The sequence below is a fragment of the Schistocerca americana genome, chromosome 4 (genome assembly GCF_021461395.2).
Source record: "Schistocerca americana isolate TAMUIC-IGC-003095 chromosome 4, iqSchAmer2.1, whole genome shotgun sequence".
Taxonomy (NCBI): domain Eukaryota; kingdom Metazoa; phylum Arthropoda; class Insecta; order Orthoptera; family Acrididae; genus Schistocerca; species Schistocerca americana.
This window is the reverse complement of record NC_060122.1, coordinates 218,418,089-218,434,008: the sequence shown is the minus strand read 5'-3', so window position 1 is coordinate 218,434,008 and position 15,920 is coordinate 218,418,089. Positions and strand designations below refer to the sequence as shown.

The 15,920-nt window shown below is 47.0% G+C and overlaps 1 protein-coding gene across 2 annotated transcripts in view; it reads right to left on the bottom strand.

Moving 5' to 3' along the window:
• Window positions 1-15,920, bottom strand: part of LOC124612423 (muscle, skeletal receptor tyrosine protein kinase-like) — a 621,962-nt gene that overhangs the window by 118,183 nt on the left and 487,859 nt on the right. For both annotated transcript variants that reach the window (XM_047140628.1, XM_047140627.1), the window contains exon 4: window positions 4,663-4,851. In XM_047140628.1, coding sequence (XP_046996584.1) covers window positions 4,663-4,851 — 189 coding nt within the window. The remainder of the gene's footprint in view (window positions 1-4,662; window positions 4,852-15,920) is intronic.

Genomic DNA, 15,920 nt, shown 5'->3' with positions numbered 1-15,920 from the left:
TATTAGTAATACAGTGAAACCCGCAGTTTCGATGGTTAGGACTGTGCTGCCACAGGATTATCTCTGTCCGAGAGAAGACGTGGTGACTTTCAGTCTCAGCTGGAAGAATCACCCTCTTGGTCATCCACTTAGTTGACATCGGCTCCATTTATTTGAGTCGGACGGCTGCCATAGCTGTCACGAAATCTGCCCATTAAATATGTCTGTTACCACGTACGGCCCATTTAGATTGAGCCTTTATACGCTCCAGCAGCTTTAGCATCGTCACAATTCCCAACTGCGCCTTTGTGTAAGAATTTACCGCCATTCTGTAGTAGCAGTTTAGTTTTTAATTGTTCCGAATAGAATGCACCAACGTATTTCGATTTTGCTCGCTGTGTCTCCGCTCAGCGAGCTCGACCACCTCGCGTTCCAGCTGCTAACTGACGGCGCCGCCGCCATACTTCCAGTCTGACAACTTAAATGACTCTATTACGTAGAAGACTACACGTTTACGTTACCGTTGCCACTGATGACAAAATCTTCTGGGTCGTTAGGCTGCGTCATTATCAAACTTCTTCAATGGTCGACGTTTCGAATCCTCTGACGGGACCTCTTTCAGGATTCCCTGGTGTTCTTGTATAATTGAACGCTGTTGAAAGACAGTGCTGCGATAATCTATAACAGGAAGTTTATCCTCGGTTTTCCGCAGAAATGGAGTTACTGGGTAAAAATCTTTGGATTGTCATTGATGCATAGTCGTAGATATACCGAAGAATGATCTAATAACTGCAGTTCTCAATCTCGAGATAAGACTTCTTCCACCCTACAACCTGTGATATCGATAGCAACGATGCCACGGCGTATTAAAGTTCTGCAGTTGGCACTACGACACCGACACCGACGACAGCGCTCTTTAGCAGGTGCTGTGGAGGTCTACGAGCTCCGCTACAGATTCTCCCATTTGATCAAGAGCAGACGGCCGGGAAACTTAGCTTCTACTTGAGACTGTGCTCATCTGTACAAGTTACGTATGACTCTGTATATACACTCCTGGAAATTGAAATAAGAACACCGTGAATTCATTGTCCCAGGAAGGGGAAACTTTATTGACACATTCCTGGGGTCAGATACATCACATGATCACACTGACAGAACCACAGGCACATAGACACAGGCAACAGAGCATGCACAATGTCGGCACTAGTACAGTGTATATCCACCTTTCGCAGCAATGCAGGCTGCTATTCTCCCATGGAGACGATCGTAGAGATGCTGGATGTAGTCCTGTGGAACGGCTTGCCATGCCATTTCCACCTGGCGCCTCAGTTGGACCAGCATTCGTGCTGGACGTGCAGACCGCATGAGACGACGCTTCATCCAGTCCCAAACATGCTCAATGGGGGACAGATCCGGAGATCTTGCTGGCCAGGGTAGTTGACTTACACCTTCTAGAGCACGTTGGGTGGCACGGGATACATGCGGACGTGCATTGTCCTGTTGGAACAGCAAGTTCCCTTGCCGGTCTAGGAATGGTAGAACGATGGGTTCGATGACGGTTTGGATGTACCGTGCACTATTCAGTGTCCCCTCGACGATCACCAGTAGTGTACGGCCAGTGTAGGAGATCGCTCCCCACACCATGATGCCGGGTGTTGGCCCTGTGTGCCTCGGTCGTATGCAGTCCTGATTGTGGCGCTCACCTGCACGGCGCCAAACACGCATACGACCATCATTGGCACCAAGGCAGAAGCGACTCTCATCGCTGAAGACGACACGTCTCCATTCGTCCCTCCACTCACGCCTGTCGCGACACCACTGGAGGCGGGCTGCACGATGTTGGGGCGTGAGCGGAAGACGGCCTAACGGTGTGCGGGACCGTGGCCCAGCTTCATGGAGACGGTTGCGAATGGTCCTCGCCGATACCCCAGGAGCAACGGTGTCCCTAATTTGCTGGGAAGTGGCGGTGCGGTCCCCTACGGCACTGCGTAGGATCCTACGGTCTTGGCGTGCATCCGTGCGTCGCTGCGGTCCGGTCCCAGGTCGACGGGCACGTGCACCTTCCGCCGACCACTGGCGACAACATCGATGTACTGTGGAGACCTCACGCCCCACGTGTTGAGCAATTCGGCGGTACGTCCACCCGGCCTCCCGCATGCCCACTATACGCCCTCGCTCAAAGTCCGTCAACTGCACATACGGTTCACGTCCACGCTGTCGCGGCATGCTACCAGTGTTAAAGACTGCGATGGAGCTCCGTATGCCACGGCAAACTGGCTGACACTGACGGCGGCGGTGCACAAATGCTGCGCAGCTAGCTCCATTCGACGGCCAACACCGCGGTTCCTGGTGTGTCCGCTGTGCCGTGCGTGTGATCATTGCTTGTACAGCCCTCTCGCAGTGTCCGGAGCAAGTATGGTGGGTCTGACACACCGGTGTCAATGTGTTCTTCATTCCATTTCCAGGAGTGTATATTCAGGCTTCAGTAAACCACTTTTACTTGCGTGCAGTACCGACGTATTTTTCCTGCTCCTGCTCCTACCCACGCGCTGCCTTCCAGGCGGGATACAAAACAACCAACTTGCCCGACCGCCTGCACAATGCGGGAGTCTCTGAAGTGACGTGTCGTTGTGGCAAAGTACATGTCGCCAAAATTCGACGAGCAGTAAAAGAACGCGTTAAATAGCATGAACGGAAAGCAAAATGTGCTGCGAATACATAGAAAGATAGTTTCCTTATCATTTAGCTACAAAATAGCAGGTCAGCAACTGGAACCAGTTAATTCCATAAATTATCTGAGAGTACGCATTAGGAGTGATTTAAAATGAAATGATCGTATAAAGTTGATCGTCGGTAAAGCAGATGCCAGACTGAGATTCATTGGAAGAATCCTAAGGAAATGCAATCCGAAAACAAAGGAAGTAGGTTACAGTACGCTTGTTCGCCCACTGCTTGAATACTGCTCAACAGTGTTGGATCCGTACCAGATAGGGTTGATAGAAGAGGTAGAGAAGATCCAACGGAGAACAGCGCGCTTCGTTACAGGATCATTTAGTAATCGCGAAAGCATTACGGAGATGATAGATAAACTCCAGTGGAAGACTCTGCAGGAGAGACGCTCAGTAGCTCGGTACGGGCTTTTGTTAAAGTTTCGAGAACATAGCCTCACCGAGAGTCAAGCAGTATATTGCTCCCTCCTACGTATATCTCGCGAAGAGACATGAGGATAAAATCAGAGAGATTAGAGCCCACACAGAGGCATACCGACAATCCTTCTTTCCACGAACGAGACTGGAATAGAAGGGAGAACCGATAGAGGTACTCAGGGTACCCTCCGCCACACACCGTCAGGTGTGTGGCGGAGGGTACGGCAAGAGACTAACGGCAAGAGACTAACGTCTTCGTGAATGCCTGCTAGGATGGAAGCAAATTCAAATGGTTCAAATGACTCTGAGCACTATGCGACTTAACATCTGAGGTCATCAGTCCCCTAGTACGTAGAACTACTTAAACCTAACCAACCTAAGGACAGCACACACAGCCATGCCCGAGGCAGGATTCGAACCTGCGACAGTAGCAGTCGCGCGGTTGGAAGTAAATACCCAGCAATCGAGGCGGTATTACAAAAATTATGAACTCACCTTCTCTTTCAGTACCTTTTTTCAGTATTTACCCAATGACGATGACCCTTCAGTAGTATTCTAAAGTTTTACATCCACTAATTGCACTTCTCCTGAGAGCGCAGGGTATATAGCACTTAATTAGTGAACGCGACATTGCCTTTCGGGAATTTTCAGCCAACCAGGGAAACCAATGGAATCCTGAACGAGGCACCAGCCGAGTGAAACTTCGAAAATTTTGAAGAGGATTATGACGCGGCCTGATGAGCCTAAAGGTTATACCGTCAGTCTGCAGCAACTGCCACGCAGAATACTTTAGAATTTATCGGGGGGGGGGGGGGGGGGAGGGGGGGCATCTCAGAGCCAAACTGAAGAAGTTGAAACGTCACCTTAGAAAAATTCTACATGACTGTGCTTAAACTGACACACAGTACTTTTAGCGCAACGCAATCTGACTTTCAGTAATCCCTACAAAAGAATGGTCCTGACTAACATTAACCTATACGTTTCACAAATCACTTACCTCACAAAAATCTTCGTTACTCTAACTACTGCAATACAGCGAGCGCCTCTACTGCCAGCTAAATAAAAGATTCAAACTACTGAAGGCACTAACTACTGATAGGCATATTTAGCAAATGAAAGATTTTGATAGAGAACAAACAATGTATTTACCTTAATAGTGTTCAAAAGTCATAATATATATATCAGTGCATGATATCCAATATTACAAATTTACTCTTTCTGATGGACACACGTCCAGATCGTCCGCTCTCAAAATTCCGCCATCTCTCTCCTCACATCTACCACTGCTGGCGGCTCACCTCCAATTACGCAACGCTACGCGCTGTTAGCATCCAGCTGCCCAACACTAAAATAGCCAACAACAATGCAAACCAGCCACAGACTGCACACAGCACAGCCAGTGATTTTCATACAGAGCGCTACGTGGCGTTACCAATAAAAAAAACCTAAACAGCCTACTTACAAAGTAGATGTATTTTAGTGGAAGTACTGAAAAAATTCTGAACACGTGGCACAATCGGCGTCTACCAGTACTCACCGTGGAGCAGGTGGCGGCCGCGCGATGCTTGCCGTGTGCCGCGAGGCACCTGGCCAGCTGGTGGCGCCTCCACAGGCAGGCGACGGCGGCTCCCAGCACTAGCACCACCAGCCCCAGCGACAGAGACGCCGCCAGCACCCCGCCGTCCCACGGCGCCTCGCTCACCTCGCTCGTCATCTTGTCCGGCACCTGCAGCACCACCACAACCACTGCCCTTCACTCCACCATCTGGCTACATCTCCAATCTCCATTCAGCAACTAACTAATTATGCCCCATTACTTCATCAGCTGGCTCGATCTGTCTACTCACCTCACCAACTGCTACACATACTCTCTATCGTCACCATCTGGCTACATCTACCCTGTCTCAACAACTGGCTACATGTCCCCCATTACTTCATCAGGCAGCTGTATCTGCCCACCCACTTCACTAACGAGCTACATCTATGTGGTGTGCGTACTGTAAGACGTTCGGTACACACACCATCAGATTTTTTGACTTGTCGCTCTAACGAAGTAGGCGAGTGTCAGCAATATGTCTCGTGGTCTTATCGTGGCGTGTTTATCTTCTGCCGTTAGGTCAGACGATAGAAACGCCACTTGCACGCTTAGAGTAGCAGATTGACGGTGACCAACTTTAAACAGAACTTGATTAATTTTCACACACATTTATTAAAATAATAAAAAGCATAGGCATTACATAAGTTGATTCTGGATGCTGTTTACAATCTGAAGTTCCTTTGGTCTTGGTTCGTTAATCTTATTCTCACATATCTCTGATACTTGACAAAGTGTCTATTCATTTATCTTCATGGCTATGTACAGGAATATGGTAATCTTCTTAGGTGCAGACTGAAACTTGACTATAGACTGGTACAGACTAATGCAGGCTGGTACAGACTAATGCAGACTGGTAAAGACTGGTGCAGACAAATGCAGACTGACTAATCGGAGGTCTGTACACTCGTTATAATACCTCACGCATTCAGGTATCACTGCGTGAGTGTGATCCGTGAGGAGAAAAGGTTCTACGTTAGCAGCAATCTCATTGGCTGCGTTTCATATTAATACGCAGATCGGCGGAAGCAGAATGTGGTCCGTCTCTAAGGCAGCGCCATCTCGTAGTGCGGAGACGGACGAGCGCTGCGCCTGCACTGTTGTGCTTAGCGGGGCGCGCTCTAGTGGGAAAGTTGTGTACGCACTGACTACGCGGAACTATGTACACAACAATCTACCTTCCAACTTCGCCAACTGACAGCGCCTACAGCACCAGCTCAATACGGCCTTTCACACCACCATCTGGCTACATACACCCTCTCAATTCAACAACTAAATGTATAATTATGACCCATTACTTCAGCAGCTTGCTACATCTGCCTACTCGCCTCACCAACTGGCTGCATTTACTCTCTAATGTCCCCCTTTAGTTGACAACCACCCACTCACTTCGTTAATTGGCTGCATCTGCCCTCTAACTTCACCACAACCACTGCCTTTCACTCCAGCATTGCCACATCTACCCTCTCTCTTCATCAATGGACTAAAATGGCTCTGAGCGCCATGGGACTTGGATTGGATTGGATTGTTAGGGGGAAGAGACCAAACTGCGAGGTCATCGGTCTCATCGGACTAGGGAAGGATGGGGAAGGAAGTCGGCCGTGCCCTTTCAAAGGAACCATCCCAGCATTTGCCTGGAGCGATTTAGGGAAATCACGGAAAACCTAAATCAGGATGGCCGGACGCGGGATTGAACCGTCGTCCTCCCGAATGCGAGTCCAGTGTGCTACCACTGCGCCACCTCGCTCGGTGCCATGGGACTTAACTTCTAAGGTCATCAGTCCCCTAGAACTCAAAACCACTTAAACCTAACCTAAGGACATCACACACATCCATGCCCGAGGCAGGATTCGAACCTGCGACCGTAGCGGTCGCGCGGTTCCAGACTGTAGCGCCTAGAACCGCTCGGCCACCCTGGCCGGCCATCAATGGACTAAATCTACCCCATTACTTTAAGAGCCAGCTATATCTGTCCACTAACATCACCAACTGGCTGTCGACTTTTACCAACTGGCTGCTCATATCCTCCCTCTTCATTAGCCTGTTATATATGGGGCAACCCAAAAGTTACCGTTTGAAAATGTGCTATAACGTACAAGCAATGTAGCACAATACCGATGCGAGTATATAAACAACGACATATAGGCAATGGATTAGTGGCATTTGTGTCTTTCCAACGTGGGTGCAGTAAATACAAACAAAAACTTGAGCTCTAGCGATGTTATTACCAAATGTATCCAAATAGGACCAACGTGCTGTTACTACATCTTGGTTGCCATAGAATAAACACTTGCAGAAGAAATGGTTCAAATGACTCTAAGCACTATGGGACTTAACATCTGAGGTCATCAGTCCCCTAGAACGTAGAACTACTTAAACCTAACTAACCTAAGGACATCACACACACATCCATGCCCGAAGCACGATTCGAACCTGCGAGCGTAGCAGCAGCTTGGTTCCAGACTGAAGCCCCTAGAACTGCTCGGCCACAGCGGCCAGCAAACACTGGCAGACATCCATCGGAGAATGAAGAATGTATGTGGAGCAGCATGTTTTTCGGAAACCACCGCTCCAAGTTCCGTGTTGCTCCATGATAATGCACGTCCTTATATTGCAAATGTTGTAACGGAGAATTGACGCCAATTCAAATAGGAGTAATTCGAGCACCCGCCCTGTGGTTCTGATGTCTCCCCATGACATTATAATGCCTTCCGTCCCTTTAAAAAGACGACGATTTCTGTTGCATGAGCATGTGCAGCAGACAGCTATAGACTTCTTCACGCGGCAACCTCGTGCATTGATGAGGTGATTGCCTCAATGTTCACGATAATTTTGCCTGATTGGCATACCGATTCTGGATTGTATAGCCTCCTAACGGAAATTTTTGGTCGCCCATTACATCTATTGGCAGCTGTTATGGCGAGAGTAGCAGTTTGTTTGTGATGTAGGGTGATTTTCAAAATCTGTTCCATCTGTGGTGACTAAGAGGGAGGCACCTTTTTTATGCTCTTCAGTATGTTGGTTACTTTTACCGTGCACGCCGGCCGGAGTGGGCGAGCGGTTAAAGGCGCTACAGTCTGGAACCGCACTACCGCTACGGTCGCAGGTTCGAATCCTGCCTCGGGCATGGATGTGTGTGATGTCCTTAGGTTAGTTGGGTTTAAGTAGTTCTAAGTTCTAGGGGACTTATGACCACAGCAGTTGAGTCCCATAGTACTCAGAGCCATTTACCGTGCACAATGTGCACAATTTCTGTCTCTTCCTCCCAACTCTCTCTCTCGTCCAGCACAATGTACAATTACTCGAAGTTTTGACATGCAACAGATGCCTAAGATTGTAATTACAATAAAAATAAGGTACGTAATATGTATTAATATAATAACGTATCTTCGTCAGCACTTATTACATCTCCACAGCATAAAATCAAAGAACTTCGAAAGTCATGCTACTAGTTTGATAGCTACAATGCGAAACAACATTCACAACTTTGACAGCGTCATAGTTTACATGATGTAAAATAGAAATGCGCCCTAAAAGTAATGAACATTTTACTCATCACTACGATTCTAATTTCCAATTCATCAGATAATGGTTGTGCAAGCGTGGAAATGGGCAGAGTGGTGTTTGTTTCCGTTGTTTTCCGATACGTTTGGGAACGGTCAATCTCTTCGTTAGTCTTTCTTACACTACGATATTTTCTTTTCTGTCTTTTCTGACTCACCTTCCTAGGTATCAAGAACATTTGCTGTTGCCGGCAGATAAGGTCAAACTGTGGATGTGCACCCTAGCTGGTTAGTGCTGCCAGACAGGCAGGAAAGCAAGGCGCGTGGGCTACCCCTCAGGCGTGCAAGTGAAAATTGCAATTGATTGCCATTAATATGTACTGTACCTTTCATCCAAAATAACTATCGAGACTTTGGCTAAAAACTTTGGAAATAGAAAACATTGTATTAGCAAAGTGTTCTTCTCCCTTCACCAACTGGCAGCCCGCATCTCGTGGTCGTGCGGTAGCGTTCTCGCTTCCCACGCCCGGGTTCCCGGGTTCGATTCCCGGCGGGGTCAGTGATTTTCTCTGCCTCGTGATGGCTGGGTGTTGTGTGATGTCATTAGGTTAGTTAGGTTTAAGTAGTTCTAAGTTCTAGGCGACTGATGACCATAGATTTTAAGTCCCATAGTGCTCAGGGCCATTTTAACCATTTTTGAACCACCAACTGGCCACCACTATCCAGGTGGTGGAATCACCATCGCTGAACAAACAGACCCGAGGCCATAAACGCACTCATCACAGTTACCCACACGTGACAGTTACACCTGACAAGGAAGCCACGAAACTATCATTTATTAGAAAGGCTTGCCGTAGTTCGTGAAATACACAGGGAAATAAATAAGCCTGAGAAAATAAATTATGGAAGAACCATTGACTCTGACGTTCCGACGTTACACGGATCGTAGGACAACGTATTGAAGCCAGGAAGGAGTAGTCTGCAGTTTTATTTGCTGAAGGCATTTGAACTATGTGGTCAGAACCAAGACATTTGAGAACCACTGATGAATTAGAGCATCGTCCAGATATTTCCATGCACTACGATCTCCGGTTACACGATCCCTGTTGCTGCAGGATATCTTCTAATGTCGTCTGTCTACCTTCCACAAGTTTGTGTCTTCAGTCGTCTCTTATTTCCTGGAATCCAAAAAGAACTTCCCTTACACATTTACCATCCATCTTCTTGGTTAAATCCTGTCACCACTTTTTCAGCATGTCTTCCTTTCTAGTCTGTCCCCTAATCCATTATTGACATTCCCGCCTCTCCCAGTATTTTGAAACATTCATCTCTCCATTGATCAATGAACCACCTCAAATTTTGGATGTGCTAAAAGACTATGTCCCAATCTCAAGCATGAAAACTGGTCACACTGTCTGTAAATGTTCATTTTCATACGAATTGAAAACTTCACTCTGAAAACTTATTTAGTTTACGAAGCGCACTCTGAGCACTCTAGACGACTTTTACACTTGCATGTTTTCTCGCTCTTCCTCCAGTGGTAGTATTTATCACTCACCATCGATAAAATGTTCTAATAGTTGCACTTTTCTGTTCTGGAAAATGTACACATTAGTATATAGATTCTAAGACCAGCTTCTGTGAACGAAGGAATATTTTCGAATAATGAGATTCGAGCAGAAGTACTGTTTCTTGAACCACGAGAAGTTAACACATTATAAAAAGATTTTCACAAAAAGAGTCAGCTGTAGTTCAGCGAAATATGTGTAATTAGAAGCTATCACTATTACTGGAAGAACTCTTTTGAACACAGATTCCATTTGAAACAATTTACGGATGTGAAAGTAGACTTTCGACTACGGCAGCAATGAAAACGAGTGAAAAACTGAATGAACATCGAGCACGACTTCAGAAGTGCAATGGCGCGCACCAAACGAAATATAAAATAGGATTGTGGGAAATGATCAGAACAAGACATCGTATTGAATCGTTATTTCTTGGTTCAGTGGAAAACGTACTACACACGTGAGTTTCATTTGTTTGAGCATTTCGTGAGTATTACAAATGATTTTTCACTTTATAAATATCGTTATTAATATTTTTCATCCAAATGTTTAATTAATTGCCATACGTGTTCGACGACATCTGATGTTGTTCAGGGTTAATGCTCTCAAAAATGTATGGAACCAATGGTACAGATAGCCCGGCCGGCTAGCCGCGCGGTCTAACGCGCTGCTTCTCGAGCTGCTTCCCGACGGATTAGTGTCGAGGTCCGGTGTGCCGGCCAGCTTGTGGATGGTTTTTAAGGCGATTTTACTTCTACCTTGGCGAATGCGAGCTGGTTCCCCCTATGCCGCTTTAGGTACACTATGTCGGCAATTGCTGCACAAACACTGTCTCCATGTACGCGTACACCATCATTACTCTACCACGCAAACATTTCGGGTTACACTCGACTGGTATTCTGGTATGAGACGTTCCGGGAGATGGGGGGGGGGGGGGGTCTGGGGGTCCACTGGGGCACAGTAACCCTGGGTTCTGTGTGGGGCGGCGGTGTGCTGCGGCCTGTTGTGGGGTTATGCTCCACTGAGGGCTACGGCGGGACGAAGACCCTCCCTCGTTTCTAGGTCTCCGGTGTAATGTACACACAATGGTATAGACTGGTATGTGGCTTGTAACTTTTCTCCCTCTGGTTCTTTATTCATGAACCTCATTAGTTGTCCTCGAGATACTAAACGTACAGCCACCCACCAAGGAAAACTCTATAGCAATAATAGCAGCAGAAAGTGTTTCCTTCCCTTGAGGCTGACACAGAGCAACTGAATCGTGCGTCGACTGCTCCAGGTACAAATAAAATTTATCACCCTCTATACATCCCTGTCATGCACATCATTAATCATCTATCCGTCCTGTTTTAGTTACCGTAAGTGAAATTTCGTTATTTCAGGCCCTTTCCGGTGTTGTAATTTTACTAGGTCACATTTTATACATCCAAAAATTAATTGCAAAGCCATACCGAAACGTAGAGAAAATGGAGAAACCAATTTTAATGTCATTGAAAAAGAAACAGTCTTGTAAGACTAATCCCTGATGCTGATGATGACGTAACTGACATCAGTCCGCGTTAACAAAAACATTTACGCACGAGTGAGTACCGCCTAGCGCTCTGCGCTCCTGGACTGGACACCGAGACCTGACACCGCCAGTCCACAGCGTGGACACCTCTGCAAAGCGCTGCCTCTGGGCGATGTCTCCATCCAGCGCGACTCCTCTGTTTGCTTTAGCGGGGGTATTTGTCCTCCGAGATGAAAGGATCGACGTGTAATTTCGCTTTCAGTCCCCGTTGACCCACCAAGCTTCGTTGAAAGGCATAGCGGGTGCTGTGGGGTAACAACGTATACCAAAGCCCTTGAAAGCGGATCGCCGCAGAAGCTTCCGATCCTAACACAAAACATATTTTATCTCTGCTACAGTGAAAGATTTCCACCTCGAATGGAAAAAATATGAGACAATCGAAAAACGTAATAATTCCAATTCCGAACAAAGCCGGTGATAAAAGGAGTGAAATTTACAAGAAAAAATGTCAGCTTAATAAGCCATGGTTACAAAACAGAGACACCAATTATTTGCAGAACACAAAAAAAGAAAAAACAGGAAATCGATCTCGAACAAGATCAGTTTTGGTTCAAGACAACGTGAGACAGTACTGACTCCGTCACTTACCTTAAAAGAGAGACTGATGAACGGCAAACCTGTAACACTTGTAGATTTAGAAAAACCTTTTTGACGATGTTGAGTGTGCTACATTCCTTGAAATTCTGAATTGAAAAGAAATGAAACTGCTGTTATTAGTGACGAAGAACATGTAAGGTAAGACGTAATTAAGAAGGTAATGAGACACGTTGAAGGCCATTCACAATGCTATTCAATCTTTATACTGTGCAAGCTGTGAAGAAAACGAAGGAGTAATGTTCAAGAAGAAGAATTTAAAACTTGAGGTTTACCAGTGACGTAGTAATTCTGTCAGGAACGGCAAAGGACTTAGAAGAACAGCTGAACGGAGTGGATAGTCTTCAAACAACTTATGGGAGTGCAACCGGTTGACGTCTTCAACGACTGCAGTTATTTCTTCAGATGAACAGCCCGTCATTTTTAAAGCACAAATGCAACGACAGAGCGCTTGCAAGGAGGGTTTAAACACTCGGTAGGCGCGGCTACGCCGACCAAGAATCATAATACGGCATTCACAGATAATGTCTAGGAAAGAGATTATAAGATGAGCACCAGCAAAAGTAAAACAAGTGTAATGGAAAGGAGTGCAATAAAATCAGGTGATGCTGAGGTGATTATAAAATGAGGTACTGAAAGTAGTAGAAAGTTTTGAACATAGAGCAGCAAAAGAACTGATGATTGCCAAAGTTGAAACGATATTAAAGGTAGGTGGCAATAGCAGTAAAAGGATTTATGAAAAACGGAAACTTTTTAACATCGAAAATGAGATTTAAATCTTAGGAAGCACTTTCTGCTGGTATTTGTTTGGAGTGTAGCCTTGTACGAAAGTGAAACACGGACAATAGACACTTCAGAGAAGAAAACAATAAAAGCTTTTGAAATGTGGTGCCACAGAAGAATGCCAAAGATTATACAGGTAGTTCAAATAACTGTTGAGGAGATATTGTATCGAAATGGGGAAAAATAAATTGTGGCTGGTTGGTAGGGTATATTTTGAGGCGCCAAGGAATCGTTAACTTAGTACTGGAGGGAAGTGAGCGTATCTATTCGGCAGCTGTTGAAAATGGTACAGGGAGATCAAGCTTGGATACAGTAAGCAGGCTGAAATGGATATGGGGTGCCGTAGATAGGCTGAGATGAAGAGCCTTATGCAGGGTAAGCTAGCGCGGAGAGCTGTATCAATAGAATAGGATGTGTTTCAAAAGAGGACAGAGACACTGAAACGAAAATTAGGGAGAAAGTTACCGGAATACCGCACATCGAAGGAGAAGATAAGGAGGTGTTATTGACGGTTTAAAAATTAGGAGTATTTTCGCCTTCATTGGTGTCCATAAAGTCTTTCAGTATAAAGTAAAAGAGTGTAGAAAGTGAGAAAGCAACAATCCCTATCTTCATACTTATTCAATAGAGCCAAATGAATTACGAATATCACTTCAAAAAAGTTCAAATGTGTGTGAAATCTTATGGGACTTAACTGCTAAGGTCATCAGTCCCTAAGCTTACGCACTACTTAACCTAAATTATCCTATGGACAAACACACACACGCATGCCCGAGGGAGGACTCGAACCTCTGCCGGGACCAGCCACACAGTCCGTGGCTGCAGCGCCTTAACCGCTCGGCTAATCCCGCGCGGAAATATCGCTTCACTTGGTCGCTAAGTGGGCAAGCGTTAGACATCACTCTATGGATATAAAATATATTTCCGAAACATTCGAGTTATAACGTGTTTCGGAGTTTTCGTTAAGCTGTAAAAGCCGAGCCGATCAGTAACTATGCACTCTGATTCAACGATTGGTGGAGGTAGCAGATCCTGGCCTACCAACGCACCGGTCCTCTCACTGCTCTTCATGTTGATGGCAAAGTCCTCTTAACATGCTATGGAAACTTTTTCTGTTCATAATGGACAGACGGCACTTTGGATTGCGAGAGAGAAGCTACGCGCTCTGTGGCGCGCAGCACTTGTCTTGGGATTTTGATAATGAACGGTGTGTCATGTAGGACACCCTGGTGCGAGTATTTCTATCAAATAGATGCTTCTTAGGTTCTTGTGTGGGGCTAATTTGTTGCACTGTTTCAGTCAGCCTGATAATTCTTGGCCGGCCGCTGTGGCCTAGCGGTTCTACGGGCTTCAGTCCGGAACTGCGGTGCTGCTACGGTCGCAGGTTCGAATCCTGCCTCGGGCATGGACGTGTGTGATGTCCTTAGGTTGGTTAGGTTTAGGTAGTTCTAAGTCTGGGGGAAAGATGACCTCAGATGTTAAGTCCCATAGTGCTCAGAGTCATTTGATTTTGATAATTCTTGAATTCAGGAAGTTAAACGGTCTGGTACATCTACATCTACACCTACACTCTGCAAACCACCGTGAGGTGCATGGCAGAGAATATGTCAGGTAGTACGACCCTCGGTACCAATGATTAGTGTTTCTTCTTGTTACAGTCACGTACGGAGCACGGGAAGAATGGCTGTCTGAATGCCTCTGTACGTGCAGTAATTATTCTGATCTTATTCTTATGATCCCTATGTGAGCGATACGTAGAGGATTGTGGTATATTCCTAGAGTCACCATTTAAAGCTTGTTGTTGAAACTTTGTTAGTAGACTTTCTCTGGATAGTTTAGGTCTATCTTCAAGAGTCTTCCGAGTTCAGCTCCTTCAGTATCTCTGTGACATTCTCCCAAGGATTAAACAAACCTGTGACCATTTGTGCTACCTTTCTCTGTATACGTTCAATATCCCCTGTTAGTTCTACACTCCTGGAAATGGAAAAAAGAACACATTGTCACCGGTGTGTCAGACCCACCATACTTGTTCCGGACACTGCGAGAGGGCTGTACAAGCAATGATCACACGCATGGCACAGCGGACACACCAGGAACCGCGGTGTTGGCCGTCGAATGGCGCTAGCTGCGCAGCATTTGTGCACCGCCGCCGTCAGTGTCAGCCAGTTTGCCGTGGCATACGGAGCTCCATCGCAGTCTTTAACACTGGTAGCATGCCGCGACAGCGTGGACGTGAACCGTATGTGCAGTTGACGGACTTTGAGCGAGGGCGTATAGTGGGCATGCGGGAGGCCGGGTGGACGTACCGCCGAATGTGCTCAACACGTGGGGCGTGAGGTCTCCACAGTACATCGATGTTGTCGCCAGTGGTCGGCGGAAGGTGCACGTGCCCGTCGACCTGGGACCGGACCGCAGCGACGCACGGATGCACGCCAAGACCGTAGGATCCTACGCAGTGCCGTAGGGGACCGCACCGCCACTTCCCAGCAAATTAGGGACACTGATGCTCCTGGGGTATCGGCGAGGACCATTCGCAACCGTCTCCATGAAGCTGGGCTACGGTCCCGCACACCGTTAGGCCGTCTTCCGCTCACGCCCCAACATCGTGCAGCCCGCCTCCAGTGGTGTCGCGACAGGCGTGAATGGAGGGACGAATGGAGACGTGTCGTCTTCAGCGATGAGAGTCGCTTCTGGCTTGGTGCCAATGATGGTCGTTTGCGTGTTTGGCGCCGTGCAGGTGAGCGCCACAATCAGGACTGCATACGACCGAGGCACACAGGGCCAACACCCGGCATCATGGTGTGGGGAGCGATCTCCTACACTGGCCGTACACCACTGGTGATCGTCGAGGGGACACTGAATAGTGCACTGTACATCCAAACCGTCATCGAACCCATCGTTCTACCATTCCTAGACTGGCAAGGGAACTTGCTGTTCCAACAGGACAATGCACGTCCGCATGTATCCCGTGCCACCCAACGTGCTCTAGAAGGTGTAAGTCAACTGCCCTGGCCAGCAAGATCTGCGGATCTGTCCCCCATTGAGCATGCTTGGGACTGGATGAAGCGTCGTCTCACGCGGTCTGCACGTCCAGCACGAACGCTGGTCCAACTGAGGCGCCAGGTGGAAATGGCATGGCAAGCCGTTCCACAGGGCTACATCCAGCATCTCTACGATCGTCTCCAT